The 26,333-nt window shown below is 35.1% G+C and overlaps 1 protein-coding gene across 4 annotated transcripts in view; it reads left to right on the top strand.

Moving 5' to 3' along the window:
* The window catches only part of DHX35 (DEAH-box helicase 35), a 37,115-nt gene extending 11,892 nt beyond the window's left edge, over positions 1 to 25,223 (top strand). Inside the window, exons 5-23 of one of the 4 annotated variants that reach the window (XM_034413933.3) lie at positions 2,327 to 2,431; positions 3,419 to 3,480; positions 4,361 to 4,430; positions 5,095 to 5,154; positions 6,995 to 7,107; positions 7,276 to 7,503; positions 8,444 to 8,540; positions 11,060 to 11,218; positions 12,085 to 12,295; positions 13,956 to 14,080; positions 15,537 to 15,591; positions 16,077 to 16,172; positions 16,439 to 16,533; positions 16,900 to 16,977; positions 17,740 to 17,869; positions 18,836 to 18,917; positions 19,516 to 19,587; positions 21,821 to 21,932; positions 23,196 to 25,223. In XM_034413933.3, the coding sequence (XP_034269824.1) occupies positions 2,327 to 2,431; positions 3,419 to 3,480; positions 4,361 to 4,430; positions 5,095 to 5,154; positions 6,995 to 7,107; positions 7,276 to 7,503; positions 8,444 to 8,540; positions 11,060 to 11,218; positions 12,085 to 12,295; positions 13,956 to 14,080; positions 15,537 to 15,591; positions 16,077 to 16,172; positions 16,439 to 16,533; positions 16,900 to 16,977; positions 17,740 to 17,869; positions 18,836 to 18,917; positions 19,516 to 19,587; positions 21,821 to 21,932; positions 23,196 to 23,240 (1,995 nt within the window). In that variant the 3' untranslated portion in view covers positions 23,241 to 25,223. Of the gene's footprint in view, positions 1 to 2,326; positions 2,432 to 3,418; positions 3,481 to 4,360; positions 4,431 to 5,094; positions 5,155 to 6,994; positions 7,108 to 7,275; positions 7,504 to 8,443; positions 8,541 to 11,059; positions 11,219 to 12,084; positions 12,296 to 13,955; positions 14,081 to 15,536; positions 15,592 to 16,076; positions 16,173 to 16,438; positions 16,534 to 16,899; positions 16,978 to 17,739; positions 17,870 to 18,835; positions 18,918 to 19,515; positions 19,588 to 21,820; positions 21,960 to 23,195 lie in introns of all 4 variants that reach the window. The other 3 variants (XM_034413932.3, XM_034413935.3, XM_034413934.3) reach the window with 3 other exon arrangements.
* Positions 25,224 to 26,333: the final 1,110 nt, after the last annotated feature.

Below are 26,333 nucleotides of genomic sequence, written 5' to 3'. Positions count from 1 at the left end.
CTGCTGATGTCCATTCATGCCATCATAAACAAAACCCAATTTCATTTGCTTTTTCCTACTGTTCCTGTAGTCCCCCAAACCATTTCTGTCCAGAATAATCACCTCTCTGTTTATACGTGAAACAAAACAGTTCTGCTTCATGCCATATACAGACCCAAACACCTGAAAAGTACATTTTGGAATCAGGCATGGACTATCCAAAGCTATCTGTTTTGTATAACTCTATCTATAGAGCAGACAGGTAAAAATCTGCAAAGTCTTTGACAGTGCATTTAGACTAACCAGTATATTTCATTATAATTCATTGCATGGATTGAGACTTTTTGACACAGGGCGCAAATGGATCTTGTAGTGGATAAGTTAGATCCAAAGAGCTATTTTGGGAATGCTAAAATGCTTATACATGTTTAATGAGATATTTGATATTTTATTAAATATATTAAATTGATTTGAAAGCCATCTTGGTTTCAATAAAAGATTGCCGTTTAACCAAATAAAATAGTACACAAGATAAATTGATTTTCCTTAGTTTTATATTTCTTTGACACTACCAAAAACTATGTCTCCAAGAGGGTTCTTTCTTTCTGACAAGATTAATCCATTTTGATTCTAAATTTAGAGGGAGACTGACATTGGAACTCCCTTTCTACTTCCCAAGTTGAGTTAATAAAGTTTGATGTTGGGAATATATCAGTGATTAAACCTGAGGCATTATCAGTTGGTCTTATGGATGTGAAACATCCTACATCCTCCTGGTTTTTGACCAGGGAGGAAGTTTAAAGCAGCCATTAGTTCTATTTTCTCCTGCTGCTTATAATTGAAGAGGATGATTACATAACAAATGCTACTTATAGGAAAGGAGTTCTATACTACTTCATGTTCATCTTTAGAAAAGGGTTGGATTCAGTGTACTGTCCCAATAGCAGAATGCTCAGACTGGAGCTGGAATTTCATTCCTGGGTTCTGCTGCATGATTTGCAAATTAGTTCATGTATTAATTTCTTTAAAAAAAATTAAATAAAATTTAAAAATAGTCACCTCCCTGTGAGAATGCCAAATGCATGCAAGATTTGATGTTCCTAAGATTTCTTCCATTTACTCCGTTGACTCCCCAGAGTGATAAGGACCAGTTTAATCTGTAAAATTAGGAAAATTAGTAATTAGTGCTAAATAGTTGCTTTGATCTCATAGCCACATTTACTTGAAGGACATGAAATGTACTACACAAAATACTTAACAATTTTGGAACTTTGTAAAAAGTTTGCTATATTTGTCCTGAATTATAGGCATTGTGTTTGAAAGATTTTCTATATTTATTAAAATGTAGCATTGCATAAATACTGAAATGTGTCATTTTAGCTTCGTGTTTATGCATGGGTTTAGCCATGGTTCATTTGAAGGTTGTTGAGATTTATCACATGGCCCATTTTGAAGAACAAGTGTGAAATGCACTTGGACATTTCTATTTTTGGTGCAGCAAATATTAGTGAATACAGATTACGCTTTTGTTTATTTAGCTTTGTAACTAATTGAAATTTATTATTAGAATGAACTGGTTATCTGTTCACTGATGGAATATTGTAAAATAGACTTGAAGACACAAAACTGTGACAGGAGAAACAGCCATAAGAAAGCTTTAAAACAATGGGTCAAATACTTTAATTCATTGAGTGTCAAATCATTGCAGATATTTTATTTCTTTCCCATAATGTCATCTCTTTAAAAAGCTAATGAATGCCAACAAATAATTCCTCTCTTTGGTGCCTTTTCATACAGAAACACGGAGCAGACAGTGTCATTTCTTAAATTGAAGTTTCCTTTTTATAGTCTTAATTTGGATCCAAAAATATGCCTGGTGCTTCTATTACACAATCTTTTTGGCAGGAGGTACACCTCTTTAGTAGTGAGAGCATTTTACAGCTGGAGGGCCGCCATCAAATAATACATTTCTGATGATGAAGGGGAAATCGCTGCAAGTCTGGCAGTTTTTTGGTGAAAGAAAATTTTGGAGAACCAGCTTTCTTGTGTTGAAGTGCTAGTGCAGTCTTTAAGTACAGAAGATTTTACTTTATTTTTCTTCATCCTTGTAGAAGCAGAATAATCGCATTGCCAGTATTTATTAATGAAACTGGGCCTTGCCATATAAAGATTGGTTATACTTAACTAACTACTACATAATGATCCAAGAGAATTAGCTCAAGTTAACCAATTTTACTTCACTAATTTTTAAAATTATTTTTCCCTAGTTGTGCAAGATAAGCAAACAATACATTCACAAATCAAATGTGTTTATTATTTGCAATATTCATGTTATTCTTTCTCCTAGATTGCAGAGCGGGTAGCTGAAGAGAGGGGTGCCTTGCTGGGCCATGAAGTTGGATATTGCATTCGATTTGATGATTGTACTGACCCACAAGTTACAAGGATTAAGGTATATATATATATATATATATATATTTGGGCAAAATGCTTCTGTCCTCAAAGTATTTACAAATATTTCGAGTCAGTCAAGATCAAGTAAAACAGTACATTCTGGGGATGACAATACGGAGGATCAATATTGGTTAGCAGTTTTGAATAGGTTCTAATGTTTTTCAGAGTCAAATACAGTTAGTCCTTGACTTAAGACAATTTATTTAATGATGGTTCTAAGTTACATCAGCCTCGGAAAAAGTGCCAAATAACCTTTATTGACACTTATGACCACTTCACCATCCCCACGGTCACATGATAACAGTTGAGCACCTTGGTAACTGGCTTGAATTGAGTTTTCCCTGAATTTCTGGTTAAAAAAAGCCCATTGTGACAGCTGAATTCACTTAACAACTGTATTACTTGCTTAATGACTATGATTCATTTAACAACCATGTTGATCTGCCATAAAATGGTCATAAAATCAGGTGTGACTTGACTTATTACTGCAACAACCTACAGTGGAAATTCTGGTCCCAATTCTGGTTGTAAGTTAAGGACTACCTATGGGGCCTACATACTTAGGTGAGTCCAGGGTCGTTCCAATATTCCAAAGCACATTTCAGTGATTTAAAAGAAATATCAGATTTATTCATTAGAGACGGGCAGCCAATTTATTTAAATAAATAAATAGGTGATTATGTGCTGTAAATACTACCTTTTGTAATTCAACAATTGTCCTTTCCCACTGCAGCCAAAACAATGTTTTGTCCCATTTAGCATTCTCAACTATCGCTTTTTTCCTTTATGTTGTTTGTCCTTCTCCAAACCTTCAGTTTCTTCCAGGCATACCTTGTCTTCTGCAAACATGCTACTTTGTATAAAAGAGCCACACTAATCTCTGAACCCATGGAAGTAGATGAAATTACTTACCAACTGATGCAATTTTGGGCCATGAATCTTGTTTCAGAACAAACATAGATGGGTTTTTGTTTGTTTATTACAGTTTCTGACAGATGGAATGCTGGTCAGGGAAATGATGGCTGACCCATTACTAACCAGATATAGGTAAACACACTGGTTATTGTTAAACTATTAATGGTCATATTTTGCTTTGTCTGTGTTCATTTCTACCTCTCTTTGTTACATTGTTTTATTTTCTTATTTTTATTGAATGTAGACTACATGTTTGGGGACTAATCTTGTATTCAGAGTTTTGTTTATTATTTCAATAAATCAGATACTATAATGATACTAACTGATTGACTGACTCACTCTTTCTACCTACCATTTATTTCTACACACACAAACATAGACACAAATCATAAGAGATGTTAGAATGCCATCATTATATAAGCAGTTTGTTTTTTTCATTCCTACTGTCTTTCTGAGTTTTGCTACAATACATACCACATATTTATTCATTTGTATTAAAAATTCTCTTATATAAGTAAATGTTAACTCCCATAAGAAGAACAGCTTCTATTTTTCTCTCCTCCTGTGTACTCCAAATATAATTTGAAGGGTCACATTATTTAGTAGCTGAGATGGAAAATAAGAATCCATTTGGTTAATTAACCAGTTTTTGCTGGTGGAATAATATAGCTAGATGTAGCCCAAGAAAAGTTTTTCAGATTACAATTCTTGAATAGTTTCTACAAAAGTCATGGTTTAGATAAGTTATACTTGGCTTTCTATTAATTATTTTAAGTTGTATTTCTTAGAATTTATGTATAATTTATTATGTTTTGTTGTAACTCTGTTGAAGTTTTTAAAGTTTGGGAGTCATAAGTGTGTAACATCAGTTTAATTATATGATTTCCATAATAACTGGCTATTAAATCATGAATTATATTTGTTAACTTGGTGCTACCAAGCATGTTTAATATTGTGATGAGCATTTCATAATTGGGATCTTTTTTAAAAATATATCTTGGCTTTTATTTAGTGTCGTCATGTTGGATGAAGCTCATGAGAGAACTTTATATACAGATATTGCCATTGGCTTATTAAAAAAGGTTAGCATTCTGACTATATTTTTCATAACTCTTTTTTGCAACCATTGAGTTGGGAACAGAGCAAATATTTACAATTACTTTGTTGCTGTAGGCCTGCAATCTTATCAATTCCAACCATTTTAAGGCCCTTATATTCAATCTACATCAAGAATGGAAATTTGTGGCCCTAATATAAGCTGCTGAACTACTGTTCCCAGTATGGGAATGGAGATGCTGTGGAATATAGTTCTGTATTTGGAAAACTATGTGTACTTCCCTCCTGGTATGTTGTTGTGATTTTCCAGCATCAAGAATATGAGAGCTAGGGAGAAAATAGTATAATGTATCCTGTTTCACTGTGCAATGTTGCTTAGTAATTTTTTGACAAGATATATCAAGGATGACGGTTATTATAAACATTGCATACTTCTAGGGTTAAATTAAGATACCTAACTGATCATTCAAAAGAGGAGAAACTATGGCATTAAAACTAATGTCAAGTTTAGGTGAATGGGTCCTTCTATGAGAAAATGAGAACAAAAGCTGATTTTGTAATTACCTTGAATTATTATGATATGTATTTACATGTAAATCTAAAGTATGCCAGTACTTCTCATCAGTGTTAATTTTAGATTTTTGTGATATTTGATTCCAACTGAACAGCCTTTAATATTTTTCTCTATAGGTTCAGAAAAAACGAGGAGATCTTCGCTTGATTATAGCATCTGCTACACTGGATGCTGAGGTAGGTGACTGTCCAGAAGAGTATATTAGAAATGAGTCAAGCTGATGAAGGGAGGAGAACTTGTGACTCAGAGGTTAATACAACTGCCTAACATGCAGGCAGGGTGTAAGGGTATGGCTAGCTGATGAGAGCTAAATAGCTTGAAATAGATCTATACTAGTTGTGATCTGTCCTCTAGGATGCAATGTGTAAGAGTTTCATCCATATATTTGGGTACAAAGGCATAGTCTTCTGGGAACATACTGCTGTGAGTGTAAGCCCCGCCAGAGTAAATGGTGGATTGTTTAAAAGCAGTGATTTTGTTCAAACAATTATTTTACAGCGGACTTTGTAATAGAGACTGTTTTAAGTCTTAGGAAGATCAATGGATCATTTGATGCACTTGGAAAATAGGTTCTGAATTTGGACTTTAGTTCACAGTTGATAAAGTCATTTGAGAAGACACGCTATCTTGATTTGGGGGCAATTCATTCATGTCTAGTGATTCCCATCACTGTCTGAATTCTTCCTTGCCACCCCCTTCCCTGCTTCACTGGTAATAAAAAGAAGGATGGAGATCTTCCTCCAGCCCTCACAACTCTTCTTTCCATAGTTAGTTTTTAAAAACAACAACAACATACTTCTGTAAATATGGTTGACAAAAAGTGCTTGCCTTAAAGATCCATTTCCCAGTGATCTTTGTATTGGAAATATACTCATGCCAGGCCCAGGTAATGAAAATAAGCTTTATGAGAAGACCATCATACTAAGATTTGTGTTTCTCAGTTAAAAAAAATAATGTTTGGATGACTTTATTTCTCCTAGCTGAGTCCTGAAAGCCATGGTTAATCTCAGAAGTATTTAACTGACAATGGTTATCTTGTATAAAGCGTAAAGGTTTTGGTTATGTTACCTCTGCTTGCCTAAACTACATACAGACATTCCTTTTCAGAAGCCGTTAGAAAACCTGCAAAATGGCATCTTAGTTTCCTTTAATATAGATTAGATTCTTCGTGTGTGAGTGACTTATTGAATAAATGGCTGCTTTTATGTTCTTTCAGTTCTGTCTAATTTTCCTACTCATTAAAAATTAAAAGGCTGCATTTTTTGTTTGCCAGTGATAATTGATGGAAAATAATTATCCATTAGTAATGTAAGTAGTAAATAAAATTCTGTTATTAATCACAGTAAATGTCTTCAGAACATTAATTATTGGACTAAGTAAATCTAGAAAAGAAATACAGGCCACACTGCTAATTTGAAAAATTTGAGTTGTATTTCATATGGTTAGTATTTTATATGCTTGTGTTTTATAATACATTATGTGTCCACATAGAACGTAGAAAGTAGCTTAACTGCATATTTAATATGTGTCAAGTATGCAAATTAAATCTCATATATTTATATATAGGTATAAATTTGCTTCTGGCTAATTATAATCGTAACTGTTAAATTTACATTTTTATGAGCAAATTGTTATTTTTAAATTTATCAAAAATGTTGGATATATGTTCTTCTTTTTTAAAAATGGATAATTTATTGGTTTTATTAAATCAAGGTCAAAATTTAAAATATTACTAAGATTGCAAGGTCATATATATTTATATATATCTTAGAGAAAGAGAGAGAGAGAGACATAGATATATAGAAATATAGATAAATATGCTAGTTATATATATGCTTTATTAATTATTTGATGTTATTTTGAAAATGTGCTGCTAGAAGTAAGGATTTGGTTCCAAAAAAAAAAAAAAGTTTTTATTTTAAACTTAAATATTTCTCCTTGGTTTCCCAGTATTTGATAAGCGTTTGCTTCTTTTAGCTGGTGTTGTTGGTGATGATTTTACTGTCCTTACTTTAGAAATTTAGGGATTTCTTTAACCAAAATGAGAGCAGTGACCCAAGCAAAGATACCAGCATGATCCTCACTGTGGAAGGACGGACGTTTCCAGTGGATGTCTTCTACATTCAGAGGTCTGTTCCTGTTTAATGCTTAAGTGGTGGTTAGAAGAGAAGTCTGGTTGAGAAAGGAAGATTAAATGGATCTTTAGGTATTCTTGGGCTTTGTTACCAACACATTTAGGATATAAACCTAAATCCTGTTTTCCAATTGACTGTATCTCTCTCCTATTTTGTGAGCAGCAGGCGCAGACTTGAGTGGAGGAGGGCTTCAGGAACCTTCCCCCATCCCCTTCTGCACCGGCCAGCTGGAGCAGACTTCAGACAAGTGCTACGGGGGCTCGGTGGAATCTTCATGCTTTTCCTCCCCTGGAACCTTAATTCTCCCCTTCCCCCTCCACAGAAGGGCTATGGGCAAGCTTGGCAGCAACTTCATGCCCTCCCTCCTCCTCCACAGAAGGAGATGGAAAGGTCCGGTGGCAGAAGTGGGCTTGTTCTTTACCTATGCATCCAGATGCTTGCTTTTGCATGCGTGCTAAGCAAGAAATGTGGATGTTCATAGGTGGATAATCTTTTGCTTGTCCCTTTATGTTCTTGTAACATCGCTACTTTTACAACTGACTAAAGTGAGAAGTATTCAACTTAATTGTTATAAAACATTCAGGAAGAGTAGCCATATTAATCTATAATAGATAAAACATGTTCTGTAGCCTTTTTAAGGAAAAATATTGTATTTCTGTATGAGCTTATTTCATTAGCTTCGTAAAGTGATATGCTATACGAATATACTGTAATTTAGTCAGTTCTTTTTTACTTTTAATGCTATGTGGAATGACACATATTAGGCACTGGAATCTAGATTTTCCACCACATTCTACTTCAAATATTTTAAAAATATTTTCTTGTGTGGGCCTGCCCATTCCAATTCTATGATAAAGAGATATGCTTGGGTAAGATACCTTGTATATGATAACAACAATTTTAATTCTTACTTCCTTGTTGAAAGTTTAAAAGTTGCTTGTGGGCAAATAGTTACTGAAGGCCATTAGAACCAGATTTCAAAATGCGATATAGATTATTCAGATATGCTACATTTGAGTGTATATTGATTTTGCATTGTTTAAAAAGTTAGGTTTTTAATAATATGCTGAAGGATACGTACTGTTTGTTGAACTATTTTTCCCACTATTGTGGAATAACATTTTAAGCATATATATATAAATTGAATTATAGAATGTTTAGTAGTATTAAATGTTTTGTAAAGAAAACTGAAAAGAGTAGTTAAAATTAATTTTTTGATCCTCTTAAAAGGATCAAATCTATTTGTATTTCCTTTATTCCTGGTGATAAATAGAAATTGTACTACACTTCATTGGGAAATTTATTATGTTTCTCCCCTTTCCCCCAACAGTCCTGTTCCAGATTATGTGAAGTCAACTGTGGAAACAGTCATGAAAATTCATAATTCAGAAGGTGATGGCGATATACTGGCATTTTTAACTGGCCAGGTAGATGCAAAATAAACTTTGTCTTCTTGAAATTATTGGTTTGATGTAAGATAATATGTTGACTTTATTTCATGCAAGATTGCTGTTCACATCTAACTTAAAATATTGGTTATATTAGACTTCCAGAATCTAGTGACTGAGAGAAGGCTACTGAATTATAATATTGGATTCTATTGACCTGGAATGTTGTGATTTGTGGTTGAGGTTTATCAGGAGGATATGAGACAAGGAAAGTGTATGTATGTGTATGCACATGAGAAACATATACACACTTGAGGCAGTGCAAATATCAAATGTAAATATTTAAGCATTTTCTTTTAATAAAATGTACTTGCCTATTTTAAAATAATAATAAACAAGAGTGAGTAATCTATGGATGTTTCTTCCCTGCCTATGGTGCAGCAAATTAAGTTTTAGTTCTCCAGAACTTCCTTTTTGCTTCCAGTGGGTATAAGATAATACAGAGAAGTGCATGATACAGGATACCTGTTTTGTTCTGAACCTGGAACAAACCAAGGCATTTTCAGAGATTTTGCCAAACTCTTTTGAAATGGCCATTGGTCAGCAGAAACAAACCTAGCAATTTTTAGCTGTTCTGGTTTAGATAAGTGTATCTCGACCTCAGCAACTTTTAAGAGATATGCATTTCAACTTCTAGAATTCCCCAGACAGTTGAAGTCCAGGCTTCTTAAAGTTGATGAAATTGAGGGACACTGGTTTAGATGAAACAGATTGAGTTGAGCAAGGCTAATGTGTGTTGTTCGTTTTGTTTCCTTCTCAGTATCACGCACTAGTCTGCCCTCAGTCTTTCTCTTTCCATGTACTCTCATTTGCCAGTGTCCTTGGCATTTTCCCAACCACTCCCTCAGCCATCTCTGCCTGGGACAAAAGCAACCCTATTTAAATCTGTGTGTGGAACAAAGCACAAGAAATACGTGTGCCAGTTCAATACCAGAAAGCAACACAGAATGGTTTGTGCATGAACATTTTACGATTGTTTGCTACCCAGAATCACTTGTCCAAGATGGGTGGCTATAGAAATTGAATGAGTAAAATAAAATAAATTTATACTTCTAATCTTTACTCATGGCATTTATTGCTTTTTGAAACTAAGGCAAGTTCTTCATTTCTAGCTTTAATGGATCAAGGCAACAGCATATATAGAGGTCGTCGGGATCTGAGGTGCAGAAATATGTGGCATTACCACATATTTTTCTATCCGAAAAATTTGTAGGATATGATACAACATGAATTGGAACTGAGGAGAACAATTGGAATGTGCTTGATAGCCAAAATGTGTTTAATAATTAGAAATATAATTATGACTATTGTAGGCCTACTTCACACATAAAGATATTGTTACAACCAATTGGATGAACTGCACTACTAGCAGTTTCTACTATATGAGGAAATATATACTTTGCATTTAGACATTCCTTTGCATTGTTATGACAACACATTATCCTCATGTAGATAGTTCAAAGGAAAATACTACTTTCCTAACCTACTAGGTATGTAAACACTGCATGCCAGTTTATTTCAGAGTATTTGAAACAGAAACATTTCTGTTGTTGCAAAAGGGTAGCACTCTTTACAAACTTCCATTTGTGAAGTTGCCCATTCTTTTAATAGGTGGAATAAAACCTGCCAGCTTTTTTCACATGTTAGTGATATGCATTTATTTGATCACCGAGGAACAGAATAGCAGTATTAAAATGTTCTGAAGTATATATGAAGTATCAAATAAATGAAAATTTATTTATTTATTTATTTATTTATTTATTTATTTATTTATTTATTTATTTATTTATTTATTTATTTATTTATTTATTTATTTATTTATTTATTTATTTTATATGCCGCCCCTCTCTGGAGACTCAGGGCATCTCATAATTTGGAATAAGATGAAAAATAGGAGATAAGGCATATTCTACCTCTGTGAACTATTTTTTTCACAAATGAGAATAAAAAAGAAGACATAGTAGTCAAGTAATTGAAAATATTTGTCTTGACACTCCCCAGTCATCTATTAGATTTGCATTTGTGCAAATCTAAATAAAGGTGGCAAAAATCTGAAGAAGCCGGAAAAAGAAGGTGTACCTAATTTCAAAGGCCACAAATATACACTTTCCATTCAACTTCTGGAATTTGCAGGGAAATTATATTTAAACTAAAAATAAAAAGCGCCAATAATTTATACTTCCTTTTCTGTTATCCATTTTGTATGAAGTCCTCTAAAAATAGCCAGATAATTGATGGTTGTACAAGGCTCTAGTATGAAAGTTCCCATCCTGCCCTCTGTATTGGACTGTAAAGTATTGTGGCGCATTGGAAGAAAATCACTTTGATGTTTGGCATCCTATTAACACAATTAACTGGCCTTTTAAAGATCATGAACAGGAAAAAATTTTTTATGAGAAGATAGATTAGATGTCTCCTTTTAAAAGGAGCCTCATGATATGCTCTTGAAGGTACAGTAAATATAATTTAATCTGTCAATCACTCAACTACTTTTCTAGGAAGAAGTAGAAACAGTTGTTTCTATGTTGATAGAACAAGCTCGAATCATCGCTCGCACAGGCATGAAGAAGCACCTGCGTGTCCTTTCTATGTATGCTGGATTGCCTGCTACTGAGCAGATGAAAGTTTTTGAAAGAATGCCTCATAATGTGAGAAAGGTAAAAGTATATACTTATTGTTCTTAAATATAATTGCCAAGCCTCATTGAGGCTGCAACTCCCAGTATTTCCAGCATAAACATTCTGGACAGAAATTATAAAACGTTACGGTATCGGTACGTTGGAGGGTACCAAGCTGGGTAAGGTTGCTGTGTGTTTGTGTCTCTCTCTGTGTGTGTAGTACCCATCATCTCATACTTAATTTGTTAGGATAAGATATGCATAGAGATGTTTTATATTACACTTGAAAAATATAGAGATTATTATATTTTATATCATGTTCAAAAATATATCATCTGCTGAGACATTCCAGACCATAATTTGGCTGCTAGAAATGCTGAATGCAAACCAGACAGAATTGGCTCTAATGGTATATTAAGAATGTGACCCTTTCTTCTGCATCAGTCCTTTTTTCTTGTCCCTCCCCCCCCTTAACCTATTTAATTATGAACTTTCTTTTTCAATGTCAGATGAAAGAACAGTTGTTCTTAATTTTATTTTTTAAGAAGGAAAGCAGCAGTATGGCTTTTCATCTAACTGTTAGGGTATTTATTCTGGAAATTTTATCTGCTGACTGGGGGCTGTAATTTTGTCCGTAGAAATCTGTTCCTAATCTGCAGTTTGTACAGATTTAACATGTACAAAATATTGCTTTACCGAAAAATTTTAAGTGTTTTAAAATGGATATTGCTGTTACATAGTCATTGGTCAAAATGGAATAATCAGCATTTCTTACAGTTCTAGTTTTGTTTAAATTGTTTTTTGGGGTTTTAAAGCAGCCCTTCAAACAAGCCACAGTTGTTATATTCTCAAACTTACCTAGTTGTTTATGAGGTAGGGACTAATTTTTACCTTGGTCCTTTCAGGTGATAGTGGCTACTAACATTGCAGAAACCTCTATCACAATCAATGGAATTTCATTTGTCGTTGACTGTGGCTTTGTGAAGCTTCGTGCATATAATCCCAAAACAGCCATTGAATGTCTTGTGGTTGTTCCAATCTCGAAGGCCTCGGCTAATCAGAGAGCTGGTCGTGCTGGACGGAATCGCTCAGGAAAATGTTATAGACTTTACACAGGTAGAGACTGCTTATTTTTGGAGTTTTAATTTATTGTCAATAGTTTCATAATTGAGCTGTGTAACTTAGAGTTATAATAATAAATTCAACTTCATTGTCTATATTTTGCATTAAAAAAAAAACTTAATAAACGTTGAGATGTTGAGACTCTAGAAAGAGTGCAGAGAAGAGCAACAAAAATTATTAGGGGACTAGAGGCTAAAACAGATAAAGACCGGTTGCTGGAATTGGGTATGTCTAATTTGATGAAAAGAAGGACTAGGGGTGACATGATGGCAGTGTTCCAATATCTCAGGGGTTGCCACAAAGAAGAGGGAGTCAAGCTATGATCCAAAGCACCCGAGGGCAGGACAAGAAGCAATGGGTGGAAACTAATCAAGAAGAGAAGCAACCTAGAACTAAGGAGACATTTCCTGACAGAACAATTAATCAGTGGAATAACTTGCCTCCAGAAGTTGTAAATGCTCCAACACTGGAAGTTTTAAAGAAGAGATTGGATAACATTTGTCTGAAATGGGCCTAAGCAGGGGGTTGTGCTAGAAGACCTCCAAGATCCCTTCCAACTCTGTTATTCTGTTCTGTTCTATTCTATTCTATTCTAAACTGTTCTTTATGCAGATAGTTAAAAAAATATTTCGTAATAATGTACAAAAATACGTAGAGGTATTTTTTTTTTTTTAATTTGATTTATATGCCGCCCTTCTCCGGAGACTCAGGGCGGCTTACAATGCGTTAAGCAATAGCCTTCATACTTTTGTATATTTATACAAAGTCAGCTTATTGCCCCCACAAACTGGGTCCTCATTTCACCTACCTTAGAAAGGATGGAAGGCTGAGTCAACCTTGAGCCTTGGAGAGATTCGAACCAGCAGTAAATTGCAGGCAGCTGTATTAATAACAGGGTGCGTAACCACTGTACTATCAAGGCTCTTTTGTTGATAATCCACCTTCCCACCCCAAAATAGAATTTCATGGTTCATTTTTAATCTCTCTTCCCTATTATGTTCCTCAGTATGTTATGGAATCAGATTCTCCTGTATTTTCCTTTTCTTGAAGTTCTTCATATCTTCATAATGCTGCACAAGAGTTTGTATTACAGAATGCTTCAGGGAAACATTTCTTTATAGCCAATTAAATCTTTCTTGAGAATAGTTAAGGCATCAGGCAAAAAACTGGGAGAATCCGAGTTCTAGTCCTGTCTTAGGCACAAAGTCAGTTGTGTGACCTTGGACCGGTCAGCCCTAGGACGGAGGCAGTGGCAAACCAGTTCTTTCCAAGAAAACTGCAGGGACTTCTCCAGACAGACACCAGGAATTAAGATTGACTTGAAGACCAGTGCCTCTCCCCACCCGACAAATGTTTCTTACTATAGTCTTCCAGCTCTGTACATTTATATTGCAGATGAAGATTTTGCCTGCATTTAGTATGTGGAGATAGTGCATAAGTAAGGAAAAATATGTAGCTGCTTTAATGATTCAAAAAGATCTGCTTTGTATGTGTTTCTGTACATTCTAAAGCACCACTTTTAAAAGATTTGTTTTTAGTTGGAACACTTTAATTTAATATGCATTATTAATTGAGTTGTGGAATCTTATAACGGGGGGGGGGGGGAGGATTCATGTTTAAAACTTAATCACAAAGAATTTTGCTTTCTCCATAGAGGAAGACTTTGAGAAATTGCCACAGTCCACTATTCCTGAAATGCAACGCAGTAACCTGGCACCAGTTATATTGCAGCTTAAGGCATTAGGAATTGACAATGTGCTTAGGTTTCCCTTCCTCTCAGTAAGTAAGAGAACCTTGTTTAATCTTTCGTATTTATCATATGACAAAAGAAGAACTCTTAAGATCTCCTATCCTTTTATAGTATCTCTATTTCCCACCATTCTTCAGTAGGGGAAGGGTTATTGTAAACCCTAACCATAGCACAATATGAAAATGAATGATGCGAAGTGATGGGGATATTAGACGTGGGCCAAAAAGACCCACAGCAAAGCACCTGTTTGACTGTGCAGCTCACTGATGGCCTTTGGATCAGCCATTCCACTTGCTTTGCAATGTTTTATTGTATGAATCAAAATAGGGAAGATCCCAAAAGCTGTTTCCCTTTTCATCTCATGCTTTTCATACATTAGTTTAATATTAATTTGCTTCAGGCTACATATACCAGCATAAACCTCAGCGAGGTTTGCACAAAAACCTTGGCTCCAAGATAGCTATGTCTAGTTTTTTTGTAGACCCCTATGTGTTTGCTGCAGTGCTCTACAAACAGAGAAACTGCATGGTTACAAAGCTGGTTCATTAAAAAGGATTTACAATTATGTGAAGATAAGTATACACATATTTTGAATTCTATGAAAAAATATTTCCCTTCAGATTTTATAAATGTTTGCTTATCTGAATGCTGTCAGAGCTTCAGCTGGGTTCTGTAGATATTAAAGAGGTTTGAGTGAATGAATGGCATCAATGATTGGTGATAGTCTCACTTATTTCATAAAGTCATCCAGCCTAGGTATCTTCCTGGATGCAGGACTCCTGCTGGAAGCCATGGTGGCAGCCTTGGTCAGGAGGGCCTTTGCACAAATTCATCTTATATACTAATGGGCCATTCCTGGACTGGAAGGCCTTGCTCATAATCACTCATGACTTAATTACTTCCTGTTTGGACTGCTGCAATGCTGTCTACATGGGGCTGCCATTGAAGACCATCCAGAAACTGCAACTGATCCAGAATGCAGTAGCACATACAGTTTTGGGTGCTCCACAGTTCACCTAACTTACATTGATGCTGTGTCAGCTGCCCTGGCTCCCAATTGTTATCTAGGTGCAATTCAAGGTTCTGAATGACTTTTAAAGCCCTACAGACCACAGGGCCAGGTTACTTTGGAGACCAACTTTCCCTGAAGATATTTGCATGTCTTACTAGGTTACATAGGATGAGCGTGCTCCCCTCCCTTAAATGTTGTTATTTAATGGGAAGTTGGAAGAAGGCCTTCCCTGTGGCTGTCCTGCCTTTTTAAAATAGCCTCCTAGCACAGATCCAAGACATGGCTCTTCCCCCAAACATTGTCTTTTAAGTTGCAAAGTGGAGTCTTCTTTAATCGGTGCCAAACTTTTTGAAGCCAAGTAGATTGCAATAGGAGACTACCGATTCCTTCTTGAATTCATAGAAAAGTGGGTTTCTAAATTGAAAATATCCTCCTATAACAAAGAACAAATTATATTACTTCTTTTTCTCTAGCCTCCACCAGCTCAATCAATGGTGCAAGCTCTGGAGCTGTTGTATGCCTTAGGAGGTAAGATGGTGTCTTTGTTTATTTTTAACTCTAGAGGGAGTGAAAGGTATGCATGTTATTGCCTTTACACCTAGGTACTATTGATCAATTAACCAAAATAGAACTGTCTTGCTTTTAATGTACCAGGGTTATAAGAACGAAAACATTTTTGCCTTTGATGCGAAGCTTTGCTTGTTCTGTGTCAAATGCATGCCAAAATTTTTGTAAGATCTATAAAGCAGTAAAATAATAGGAGATACTATATTTTTCTGGGGAAAAAAAGGATATGTACATTTCAACATTCATCATTGATTACATTTTTGTTATATGAATGTTAGGCTGAAGATATAGCGACTCATATAATGCAAAGATCCCAGGAATATGGTTTTAGCTCTGGAAAATAATACAGTCAATAACATCTTTCTATACTCTTAACATTTTACATTTAAGGCATCCTGAATTACCAGTATTGACATTCTGTATCATTGTTTTTTTTTCTCCTGCAGGACTGGATAAATATTGTCGTCTCACTGAACCTCTGGGGATTAGAATAGCAGAGTTCCCTTTAAATCCTATGTTTGCAAAGATGCTCCTAGAATCAGGTGATATGTTCTATTATAATTTGGAGTGTTGATTCTTTTTACTTTGTAATTAAAATGTTTAATGTGCATTTATCATTAAAAATAAATATTTTGCTATATCTTAGATGTAGATGCATGATAGACTGGGTTATGAAAGTGAGATAGGAGTACGGAGAAAGCAGTATAGGAGATATAATTCTGTGATAGCTGTTTTAATTGGAAAGGTGTAACAAAGGAAGCACTGCTCCATGACAATGAAATTTTCTTTTCCTTAAATCATTTTGCAGGAAATTTTGGCTGCTCCCAAGAGATTCTGAGCATTGCATCCATGATGCAAATCCAAAATATCTTCACAGTTCCTCCAAACCAAAAAATTCAAGCTGTAAGTGCTGGTTTATACCCACCGACATAACTTTGAAACACTTCTAGACTGCTTGCATTGACTTGTTCACTTGGATACCTTGTTTTCATTTTATATTTTGTGCCTCCTTATTAGCTATTTAATTAAAAACATTACGGTGACTTGTGTATTAATGATGTAGTTTTTGATATGCTTTTACTTCTGAGCACTTATACCTATTGAAGTTCTGTTTGAAGTATAATGCTGAGAAGACTGTTGTGTTCATGGGTTAGTTGAAATTTCGTTAAAGTGCAGATTCAACCTATTTAGATTATACTTTTCTTGAAAATTAGCAGAAAATTATTTCAGCTTCTGTTGTTTGCTATATAAAAGATTTCTCCTTTTCAGATTAGAGAACACAGAAAATTTGCTGTTGAGGAGGGTGACCATCTCACAATGCTTAATGTCTATGAAGCTTTTATAAAAGTAAGCAGTTAAACTAAAGTACAAAACGAACTTTGGGTTTTTCTAGCCATGATTCCAACTGATGTCAATATATACCAAAATATCATTTGCAATAATTAACTTTGGATGGGTTTTGTAAAGCTAATAAAGTCAATTTTAGTTGTAATGAAGGCAAGGAGCTCAGCAGAGATAACTGAAAATCCTAAAGTGTTGTGATTTTAGAAATTTAACAGCATGTGGTGTATCTTGTAGACATAAGTCTTTAACAATTATCTCTCTTACAGCAAGAGATAAGTACATGTAATATTTAAAATTAAAGCTGAGATTCTTAATCTTTATAATTACTTGTGTTGTGTAACTTGGATCATATTTACTTATCTTTCAAATATGTGTGCATGTTAGTGTTAATGTCTTTATTGCAGAATTCTGCCATGTGCAATAGCTTTCTCAGTGGAAATTAAGATTTAGGATGTCGATAAATTAAACTGTTAACAGTAAGTTTCAGTTTGTGAAATTTTAAAAAAGGATATCAAGTGGACTTTAAAGCCTTTTATTATTTGAGCTGGGAAAATAGTAGAGCCTATTTTGCAAATTGCACTGCTTTTATTTTGAAAAGGATCATAAGGTTTTGAGATTAATTTTGCCTTGTAGTGTAGACTGGGAAAGTTTGTGTATATTTTCATTCTCATGACATTAAGGAAACCAGAAAACTGCATATGAAGTGCTAACACTTTGTGATAGAAATTTTCTAGGTGTGATCCATCATATCCTTTTTATTTGTAGCACAACAAAAGTTCTCAGTGGTGTCAGGAACACTTTCTGAATTATAAAGGTCTTGTTAGAGCCACAATTGTAAGGGAGCAGCTGAAAAAACTTCTTGTCAAATTCAAAGTGCCAAAAAAATCTAGTGAAGGTATGAATGACCTGCCTTAATTTACCAACGTGTTTCCTGTGTACTTTTCATGTTTAATCTGCAGAATTGAATTTTTCTGTTTTTAATATGTAATAGTACTCGTTTCTTTATTTATAGGCATTGTCTCTTATAACATACTTACTTTTGTGTCAGGAAGATGTACTTTTGAGAAGAACTTACTCTTTCTTCTTTCCACCATTAATTTGTAATTATTGGCTATTATTTTTCATTTTAACCTGAGCCTTTCAGGTTTGTTGAAAAAGATAACCTTGCCTCTATATATTTTTTGGGGCAGCTCCTGTGTTTGGCTGCTATGATTTAAAAGTCAGAATATCTGGAGGATACCAAGATACCGTGTTTCCCAAAAAATAGGACCCTGTCTTATATTTTTTTAGAATAGAATAGAATAGAATTTTTTATTAGCCAAGTGTGATTGGACACACAAGGAATTTGTCTTGGTGCATATTCTTTCAGTATACATAAAAGAAAAGATATGTTCATCAAGAATCATAAGGTACAACACTTAATGATAGTCATAGGGTACAAATAACCAATCAGGAAACAATATCAATATAAATCGTAAGGATTCAAGCAACAAAATTACAGCCATACAGTCATAAGTGGAAGGAGATGGGTGGTGGGAATGATATGATTAATAGTGCAGACTTAGTAAATAGTTTGACAGTGTTGAGGGAATTATTTGTTTAGCAGAGTGAGGGCATTTGGGAAAAAACTGTTCTTGTATCTAGTTGTTCTGGTGTGCAGTGCTCTAAAGCGTCGTTTTGAGGGTAGGAATTGAAACAGTTTATGTCTCTTGAACCCTGCAATATGCGCTTGGCCTTATTGCCATGCGCTCAAAAGCCCAATTGGGCTTATTATCAGGGGATGTCTTATTTTGGGGGAAACAGGGTATCTGTCTCTGATACATGCTCACTGTAAAATGTCAAATCCATCTCTTTCTTATAGGTGATCCAGACCCTGTTCTAAGATGTATTGTTTCTGGATTTTTTGCTAATGCAGCCAGATTTCATTCTACTGGGTGTTACAGGTAAATTTATTTTTACCCAGCATCTGGTTGACAGCAAACAGTTAATATAAAACACGGAGTGCAGTAATTAAAAAGTAAGCAGTTACGTAAAAATATAAGCACAAAGTATTTATTCTAGCAAATTCTTCCAAAACCAATAGAAATATTACTGTTTTCATTTAGCTAACATAGGCTAGTCATGACTGAACTGAAGAAGTTTGTTCAAGATTATACTTGATACAATATCATAATACGTACATGATATATATAATTATCACTACTTGAGTTCATAAAATTCTTTTTGATAGCCATTAGTTGGAACAATTGGTCTCTAATATGCTTGCTCCATTTGGACAAACTGGTCAACCTGATAATGAATTCACTTGAACTAAATCCAATTAGGTCAAGGAAAGAGGTTTTTCTTGAAAAAAATCTGCTTCATTTGAAAAATGAACAGGAGATTTCAAAATAGTCAATAGACAGCTGGGATAGCTGAAATGTTGCTGATTTAGTAACATACTGATTATGTTTGAGGAAATTGATAGTGGCTTGTACTATACATAAACATTGACATGTTGCTTTGGTAAATATTGTATTTCTAAAATAATGTTATTTCAAGGACTATTCGTGATGATCATGAACTCTACATACATCCCACCTCAGTATTGTATGCAGAGAAACCTCCTCGTTGGTAAGCTAAGCTTTTTTATTTCTATGGTTTTGATATTGTAATTTATGGAGAACCAATATTAGATTTGAAAGATTGTCATTTAGAAGGTGAATTAGTTTACAAGATGCAAAATGAAATGATTTCATTTTGAGTGAATGCTGTCCAATACTGCTCATTGATTTTTGACTAGACTTCATGGTGACTGCTTTTGGAATTGTTTGCATTGACTGCTAGAAGATGTTAAAAGGTTGCCTTCATGGAAGGCATACATTATATTTAATCATATTTGCTGATTATTTGGTGTGTCTATAATGATTCTTGATCTCTCGCAACAGCTTTCAGTATTGTTGACTTACAGAATTTGGTCTGGTTTTGAAGGTTTGGGGTGGGAGTTATTATTTTACAGTGGTTCTTCTTTCTCTGGTTGGTTCTAATCAATATTGTTGGCTGGACAAAGGTCACAGAGTCTCTCACTTGTGGGGTGTTGCAGAATTCAATGCTTTCTCCTCTTCTGCTTAACATCTACATGAAAACATTGGCTACGGTCATCCATTGGTTGGGGTTAGATATTACCAGTATGCCAGTTATGCCCAGTTATACATCTTGATCCAGGACCAACTTGATGATGCCATCAAATCTTAGGTCTGTGCCTGAAGGTTTGGATGGAGAGGACACAACTTGGTTCAATCCTAACAAGCAAATAGGAGTGTTGTTAATTCCTATGCAAGGTCATAATTAGATCATACATTTTAGAATAGAATAGAATAACAGAGTTGGAAGGGACCTTGGAGGTCTTCTAGTCCAACCTCCTGCTTATGCAGAAAACCCTACACCACTTCAGACAAATGGTTATCCAACATCATCTTAAAAACTTCCAGTGTTGGAGCATTCACAACATCTGGAGGCAAGTTGTTCCACTGATTAATTGTTCTAACTGCCAGGAAATTTCTCCTTAGTTCTACGTTGCTTCTCTCTTTGATTCAGAGAGATTTCTGTGTGTATTGTATTTTCTTTGAACTCTTCCTAGGTATGCTGAGGTATAAAGCTGACTTCCAAAACATTTCAAATGCTCTAAATCCCTTCAATCTAAAGTGAGAATGTGCATATTAATTTATAGCATATAGCTGTTCATATTGAGGTTTATGGCCTACCTGATGTAGTTTCTTATGGAATAATAATGGGAAAGCATTTAAATGTTTTCTTAATAGTTGCTCTTTGTAGTGAGCCATATATGGTATGAGCTCATGAGGTGGAAGCCAATGGTCCCCAGGCTAGAGATGATATAAAGATAAACATATCTTTTAGATTTAGCAGATTATCAAAAAGCAGAATTCTCACAGAATTTTCTTTAACTAGATTTATTGAAAGGGAAAAGGGATTAGGTTACTGAAGAATTTGTTAGGATGGAGTTTTCTTGATCCTCTTTCTAGCTTTCCTTTGATTCAGGAAAGAAGTTGGCTAATACAGGTAGTCCTCGACTTGCAGCAGTTCGTTTAATGACTGTTTGAAGTTACAACAGCACTGAAAAAAGTGGTTTATGACCATTTTTTCACACTTGGGACCTTTGCACCATCTCCAGGATCACATGATTTACATTCAGATGCTTGGCAAGTGGCTCATATTTATGGATTCCTGTGATCCCCTTTTGTGACCTTCTGACAAGCAAAGTCAATGGGGAAACTGGATTCATTTAACAACCCTGTCACTAATTTAAGAGGTATAGTGATTCACTTAACAACTGTGGCCAGAAAATTTGTAAAATGGGGACAAAACTCACTTAACAAATTTCTAGCAACATAAATTCTGGGCTTAATTATGGTCGTAAGTCAAAGACTGCCTGTATTTTGTCTGAGCAAGGAAGAATGCATTTATGTTCTGTGTTTATAAGATTTCCAAGCTGCTATTTCTCTTTCCTAAATCTGGGGAAACCTATTACAGTAACACAATCACCAGACTTCAAGGCATGAATGAGTGGGAGGAAAAAACCTTGAATTTAAACCCTCGAAAATATATAAAAGTCCATAAAACCTTTGCATTGAAATGAAAACTAACCTGTTTGTTGTTCATGTGGCTTTATGCTTGTCTGCAGTTAAGCTTCTAATCTGGCCAACGTATGTCTGTGAATCTTACGCCATGCCATGTCATGCCAAGAAATTATACTAAGGGTAAAATACTGGAAGATAATTAACTTACTACTTAGCTCAGATGTCAAGTCTCATATACTATATAGTTTATTTTTATTTTATCTTTTTAGGGTAGTGTACAATGAAGTTATACAGACTTCGAAGTATTACATGCGAGATGTTACAGCTATTAAATCTACTTGGTTATTGGAACTGGCCCCTCATTTCTATCAGCAAGGAACGGTACGGGCTCGGCATGGACTCCAAACGGTATCACTGCTGAATTGGCAGCTCTTACTATATTTTCTTGTGTTTCGTATTTCACTTTTAAAGCGTTTATTAGATTAAAATATACTTCAAATTTAAATTGGTTGCTAAATGAGATAGTTGTTAAATAAAGGGTGGCTGTTGTTTCTAAAAAGTCAACACAAAATGGAAACCCATATTATTCTTGAAATCCCATTAATTACAATACAATTAAGTCTTATTTCAGAAAGCAGTAGGAGCTAGCAAATCTTTGGAAGAGAGTGGGACCATTGTTAACAAAATGGTGTTCTAGGAATAGGTTGATCCCTTAGAGTTTTAAATGTAGGAGGAGAGATGATGTCAGTTTAGTATCAATTGGCAAGGCATATATTTAGGAGACAAAAATATTTAGGAGGGAAAAAAAACAATTGCAGTTAGCCCTGTGAATTATTCTTCACCACCATCTGTCACATCAAGAGTGCAATAAGGATGTTACGCAACTCTACTTGGAATGACTAAATTACTCCATCTGATTAACAGTGGAATGCTTCATAATAATATCAATTCTATTGATGAAGAAATTCCCAAAGTCTGCAATTTTGCAAGATGTGTTTTCCTCATTTTATTTATTTTGTATTACCAGGCACCCACATTTTTACAACTTCAAAATAGCAATTGCAGGTAGTCCTTGACTTACAAAAATTTGTTTAATAACCGTTCAAAGTTACAATGGCACTGAAAAAAGTGATTTATGACCGTTTTTCAGACTTACGATCGTTGTAACATATCCATGGCCCAAAATTCAGACACCTGACAGCTAACTCATCTTTATGATAATTGTAGTGTCCCAGAATCATGTGGTCACTTTCATATAAGCAAAGTCAATGAAGAAGCCAGATGCACTTAGCAATCATGTTACTAATTTAACAATTGCAGTGATTCACTTAACAACTGTGGCAAGAAAGGTAATAAAATGGGACAAAGGTTACTTAACAACCGTCTCGCTTAGCAACAGAAATTTTGGACTCTATTGTGGTCATAAGTCGAGGACTGCCTATATTTCTATATTGGCAAATGGTTGTACGCTTTAATGCTTTTGGCCGGATGGCAAAATGGAGTTTCAGGAGAGCTGTAAAAGCAACATTCAATTTACGCTAGTAAGTTGCTAGTTTTGATTAACTCTTTGATGAAGAGTTGGTTCATTAGAGCGTTTATGAGAGTATAAATTTTAAAAGATACTATCTTTTTTTTTTATTACAGCATCTTTCTCTGAAAGCCAAAAGAGCTAAAGTAGATGACCACTGACTCTCTCTGACTGTTGAAGTTCATCACGTGTGATGCTAAAATTGTCACCAATTTGAAAATGTACAACTGTCCTTCCAACAATTAGTTGATTAGCAACCTGACCTCATATCAACTATTCATGTTGAAATGCCTGCTTGCCAGGATTCTGTAGGGATGTATGCATGACCAATACATTGTAACACTTAAATAGAGCTTGTATTGTGGACATCTTATCCAGCAGTCTAGTTGTGATGACCACTTCTGTTCATAAGGGCACTATGCTCATTTTAAATAAAGTAGAAAAATTATCAGTGCAAAAAAAAAAAAACCAGAAAGACACAATTTCGAAGAAATTTGCAGTACATGGATAACTACATTATACCCTTGAAGCAGAAAGGAGAGGAAGCAGATACAGTGCCCTCAGAGAGATGCTCAGGATCCTTCAGACCACTGTGTGAAACTTGATCATCCTGGAACTACCTGCTATACATGTAGGCAGATTTGGGAACACAAGCAAAGCCTTGACGTACCTTAATGGGTGGAAATGAAAACCTTGAAACTGTGATTGTGCCTAACTGCTGTGATTTTTTTCCCTGTCTTTTTTCCTGTAAAGCAATAGATTTCTAATCTTTTACTGGTTTCTACATTTCTTCTTTCTTGCATTTTCTCTCTTATAATAAATTAGCTTATTTTACAGCCATAATGTCAAGACTTTCACTAAATTAAGCTCCTTGAGAAAGGACTTTAATGCGGACATATTGTTTGTTGTTTCCTTTCATTTCAAAATTAAGAAATGAGAAACTTGGAGCCAGTATCTGCACATTCTCAAATTTTTGATATTATAGTTAACAAAAATCTGTGGTTCTTGGCATGTGTTACTGACTGTTAAAAGTTCAGATAGTGGTGATTATAGCAATGAGAATAAAGAATCCAACTTTAAGATAGAGCCAGAGGGACACGTCCAGAAATATTATCTTTTCCCCCAACTGAGGCTCTGTTGAATATAAGGATTCCTTGGAATGGGACACAGGGTGGTGTAGAACTGCTAGTGCTCTATCTACATGGATTTCTGTTGCATGTTCCTTGTACAGTAAATAAGACGTTTTGGCGAAATGATTGTAGCTTGAGGGAAGGAAAGATACTGTATTAGTGAAACAGCAAATTAGAACAAATTCTAGAAATTAAATTCCCTCAATGAAATAGAGTATACTGGCCCATTTTACAATTAACCTGAAATCCATTTGACAAGATTGTTTATAGCGAAATATAACAAATGAGAAAATTTACTTCCATGAATCTTAAAAAAAAAAAAACCCTTTTGACACATATTTTTTTAAAAATAAAATGTTCTGAACTTTGCAGTTGTGCTAGGATTGTTTTCCTCAGAGAGGAAGGTTGGTTTGTATAGAGTACACTGCTTAAGGTGTGCAATGACTGTTTTTCTTTTGTAACGTTCTTCTTTGCCTCAGCACGTTGATATTTATTTTGAAATATCATTTATTTTGGATATATGTATTTTGGAAATATGGATTTGTCTTTCTTCCTAGAACATAAGTTGGTTGTATGACTTGCTCTCTTCTTTTTTATTCTTCTTTTAAAATACATGTAAATTGTGGTGTTGTTTTTACACAGAATATGGATGTGCATCCTGAGTCACTTTTTCAAACTCCTCTTTCCATTCTGCTTTTCACAAGTCTGCAGAGAAGCTTGAGCTATCAATGTCCGATCCATACAATGTCTTTGTGCTGTATGTGCAATTTAACAAAGTTTAATTCCAATCTATGGATTCATGGTTTCTCTCCCTCTTCCCTGTTTGTGAGTTCCATAGGCTTATCTTTTATTTTTTGTGTACTGTGTAAAGTCCAGAATAGCGCTGATGCTCCCAATGAGTCTCTAAAAAGCTCTTCCTTTAAAGAGTTTGCAAAGTCCTGGATACATAAAGTATGTAAATTTCCATGTCTTCTTGCAACAGTTTAAAAAACAAAATAAAGCTGTCTTCCATAACTCTGGAAATGTGTCTATTTATAGAAGGTAATGAAGTATCATTTTGTATTTTCTATCTGTGTAGGTGTTTTGGAGTGGCTTACTATTGCCTTCTCCCATGCAGAATAAATGGGATACCTTTGCTATTGTCACTAAAGTGATTGTCTGTCTCCATCATCTTCCTATATAGCTCCATACAGGTGCCTCCATGCTTTAGCTAGGCACCTGGGATACCCTTTAGCGCTTGGGTGATCCTACTGGAAATATATAGACTTTGCACAGATTCCCAATATTCCTTGCTTATCTGTCCCAGAAGTTCCCCGCCATAATGAGGCAGCATAGCAAGACTTTTGGGGAGGGACAGTGGTGGGTTGCCCCCGGTTCGGACCGGTTCTATAGAACTGGTAGTAAAACTGGCGGGAGGCTCTACCCACCGACCCCGATGTCATCAGGACGCTTCTGCGCATGCGTAGAAGCTTCTACGTATGCGCAGAAGAGCGTGCATGCGCACTGCCCCAGTCAGATCATCATAGAGAAAGTCGATGTGGTCACTAAGAATTGATAATGACTTGATGGTAGATAATCATTTATTTATAAGTATTAAATCTATATTTTGATGTTAGTTTATGGAGAGCTAGTTGAATGTAAATATAAATAATGAATTTGGTTGGTTACCATGATATTACATGAATGTTGATGTAAACTTACATAGCCTCCTCCTTAAACCTAATTCTCTGTCAAGAAAAATGAGATTCTTTACCATGTTAGTATGTGTGTTTGTGAACCAGAGAATTGGCATTGTTACTTTAAGGCAGAGGTCTTCAAACTTGGTAGCGTTAAGACTTGTGGACTTCAACTCCCAGAATTCTCCAGCCAGCATAGCATGAAGTCCACAAGTCTTAAAGCTGCCAAGTTTGAAAACCTCTGTTTTAAGGAGTTGCAGATAATGCTGGCTGGAGAATTCTGGGAGTTGAAGTCCGCAAATCTTAAAGCTACCAAGTTTGAAGACCTCTGCTTTAAGGAATTGCAGATAAACTCAACATTTCTACCCCCACCCTCCAGTGCTCTGAATTATATGAAGGGCTGCACAGACATGCACACCTTCCTCTACCAGCGTTTGTTACACACACA

This window comes from Pantherophis guttatus, chromosome 3 (genome assembly GCF_059756535.1).
Source record: "Pantherophis guttatus breed Tessera chromosome 3, ASM5975653v1, whole genome shotgun sequence".
In the NCBI taxonomy this organism is placed as follows: Eukaryota; Metazoa; Chordata; class Lepidosauria; order Squamata; family Colubridae; genus Pantherophis; species Pantherophis guttatus.
Note: the sequence above shows the minus strand (reverse complement) of the source record. Positions and strands in the feature narration are given on the sequence as shown.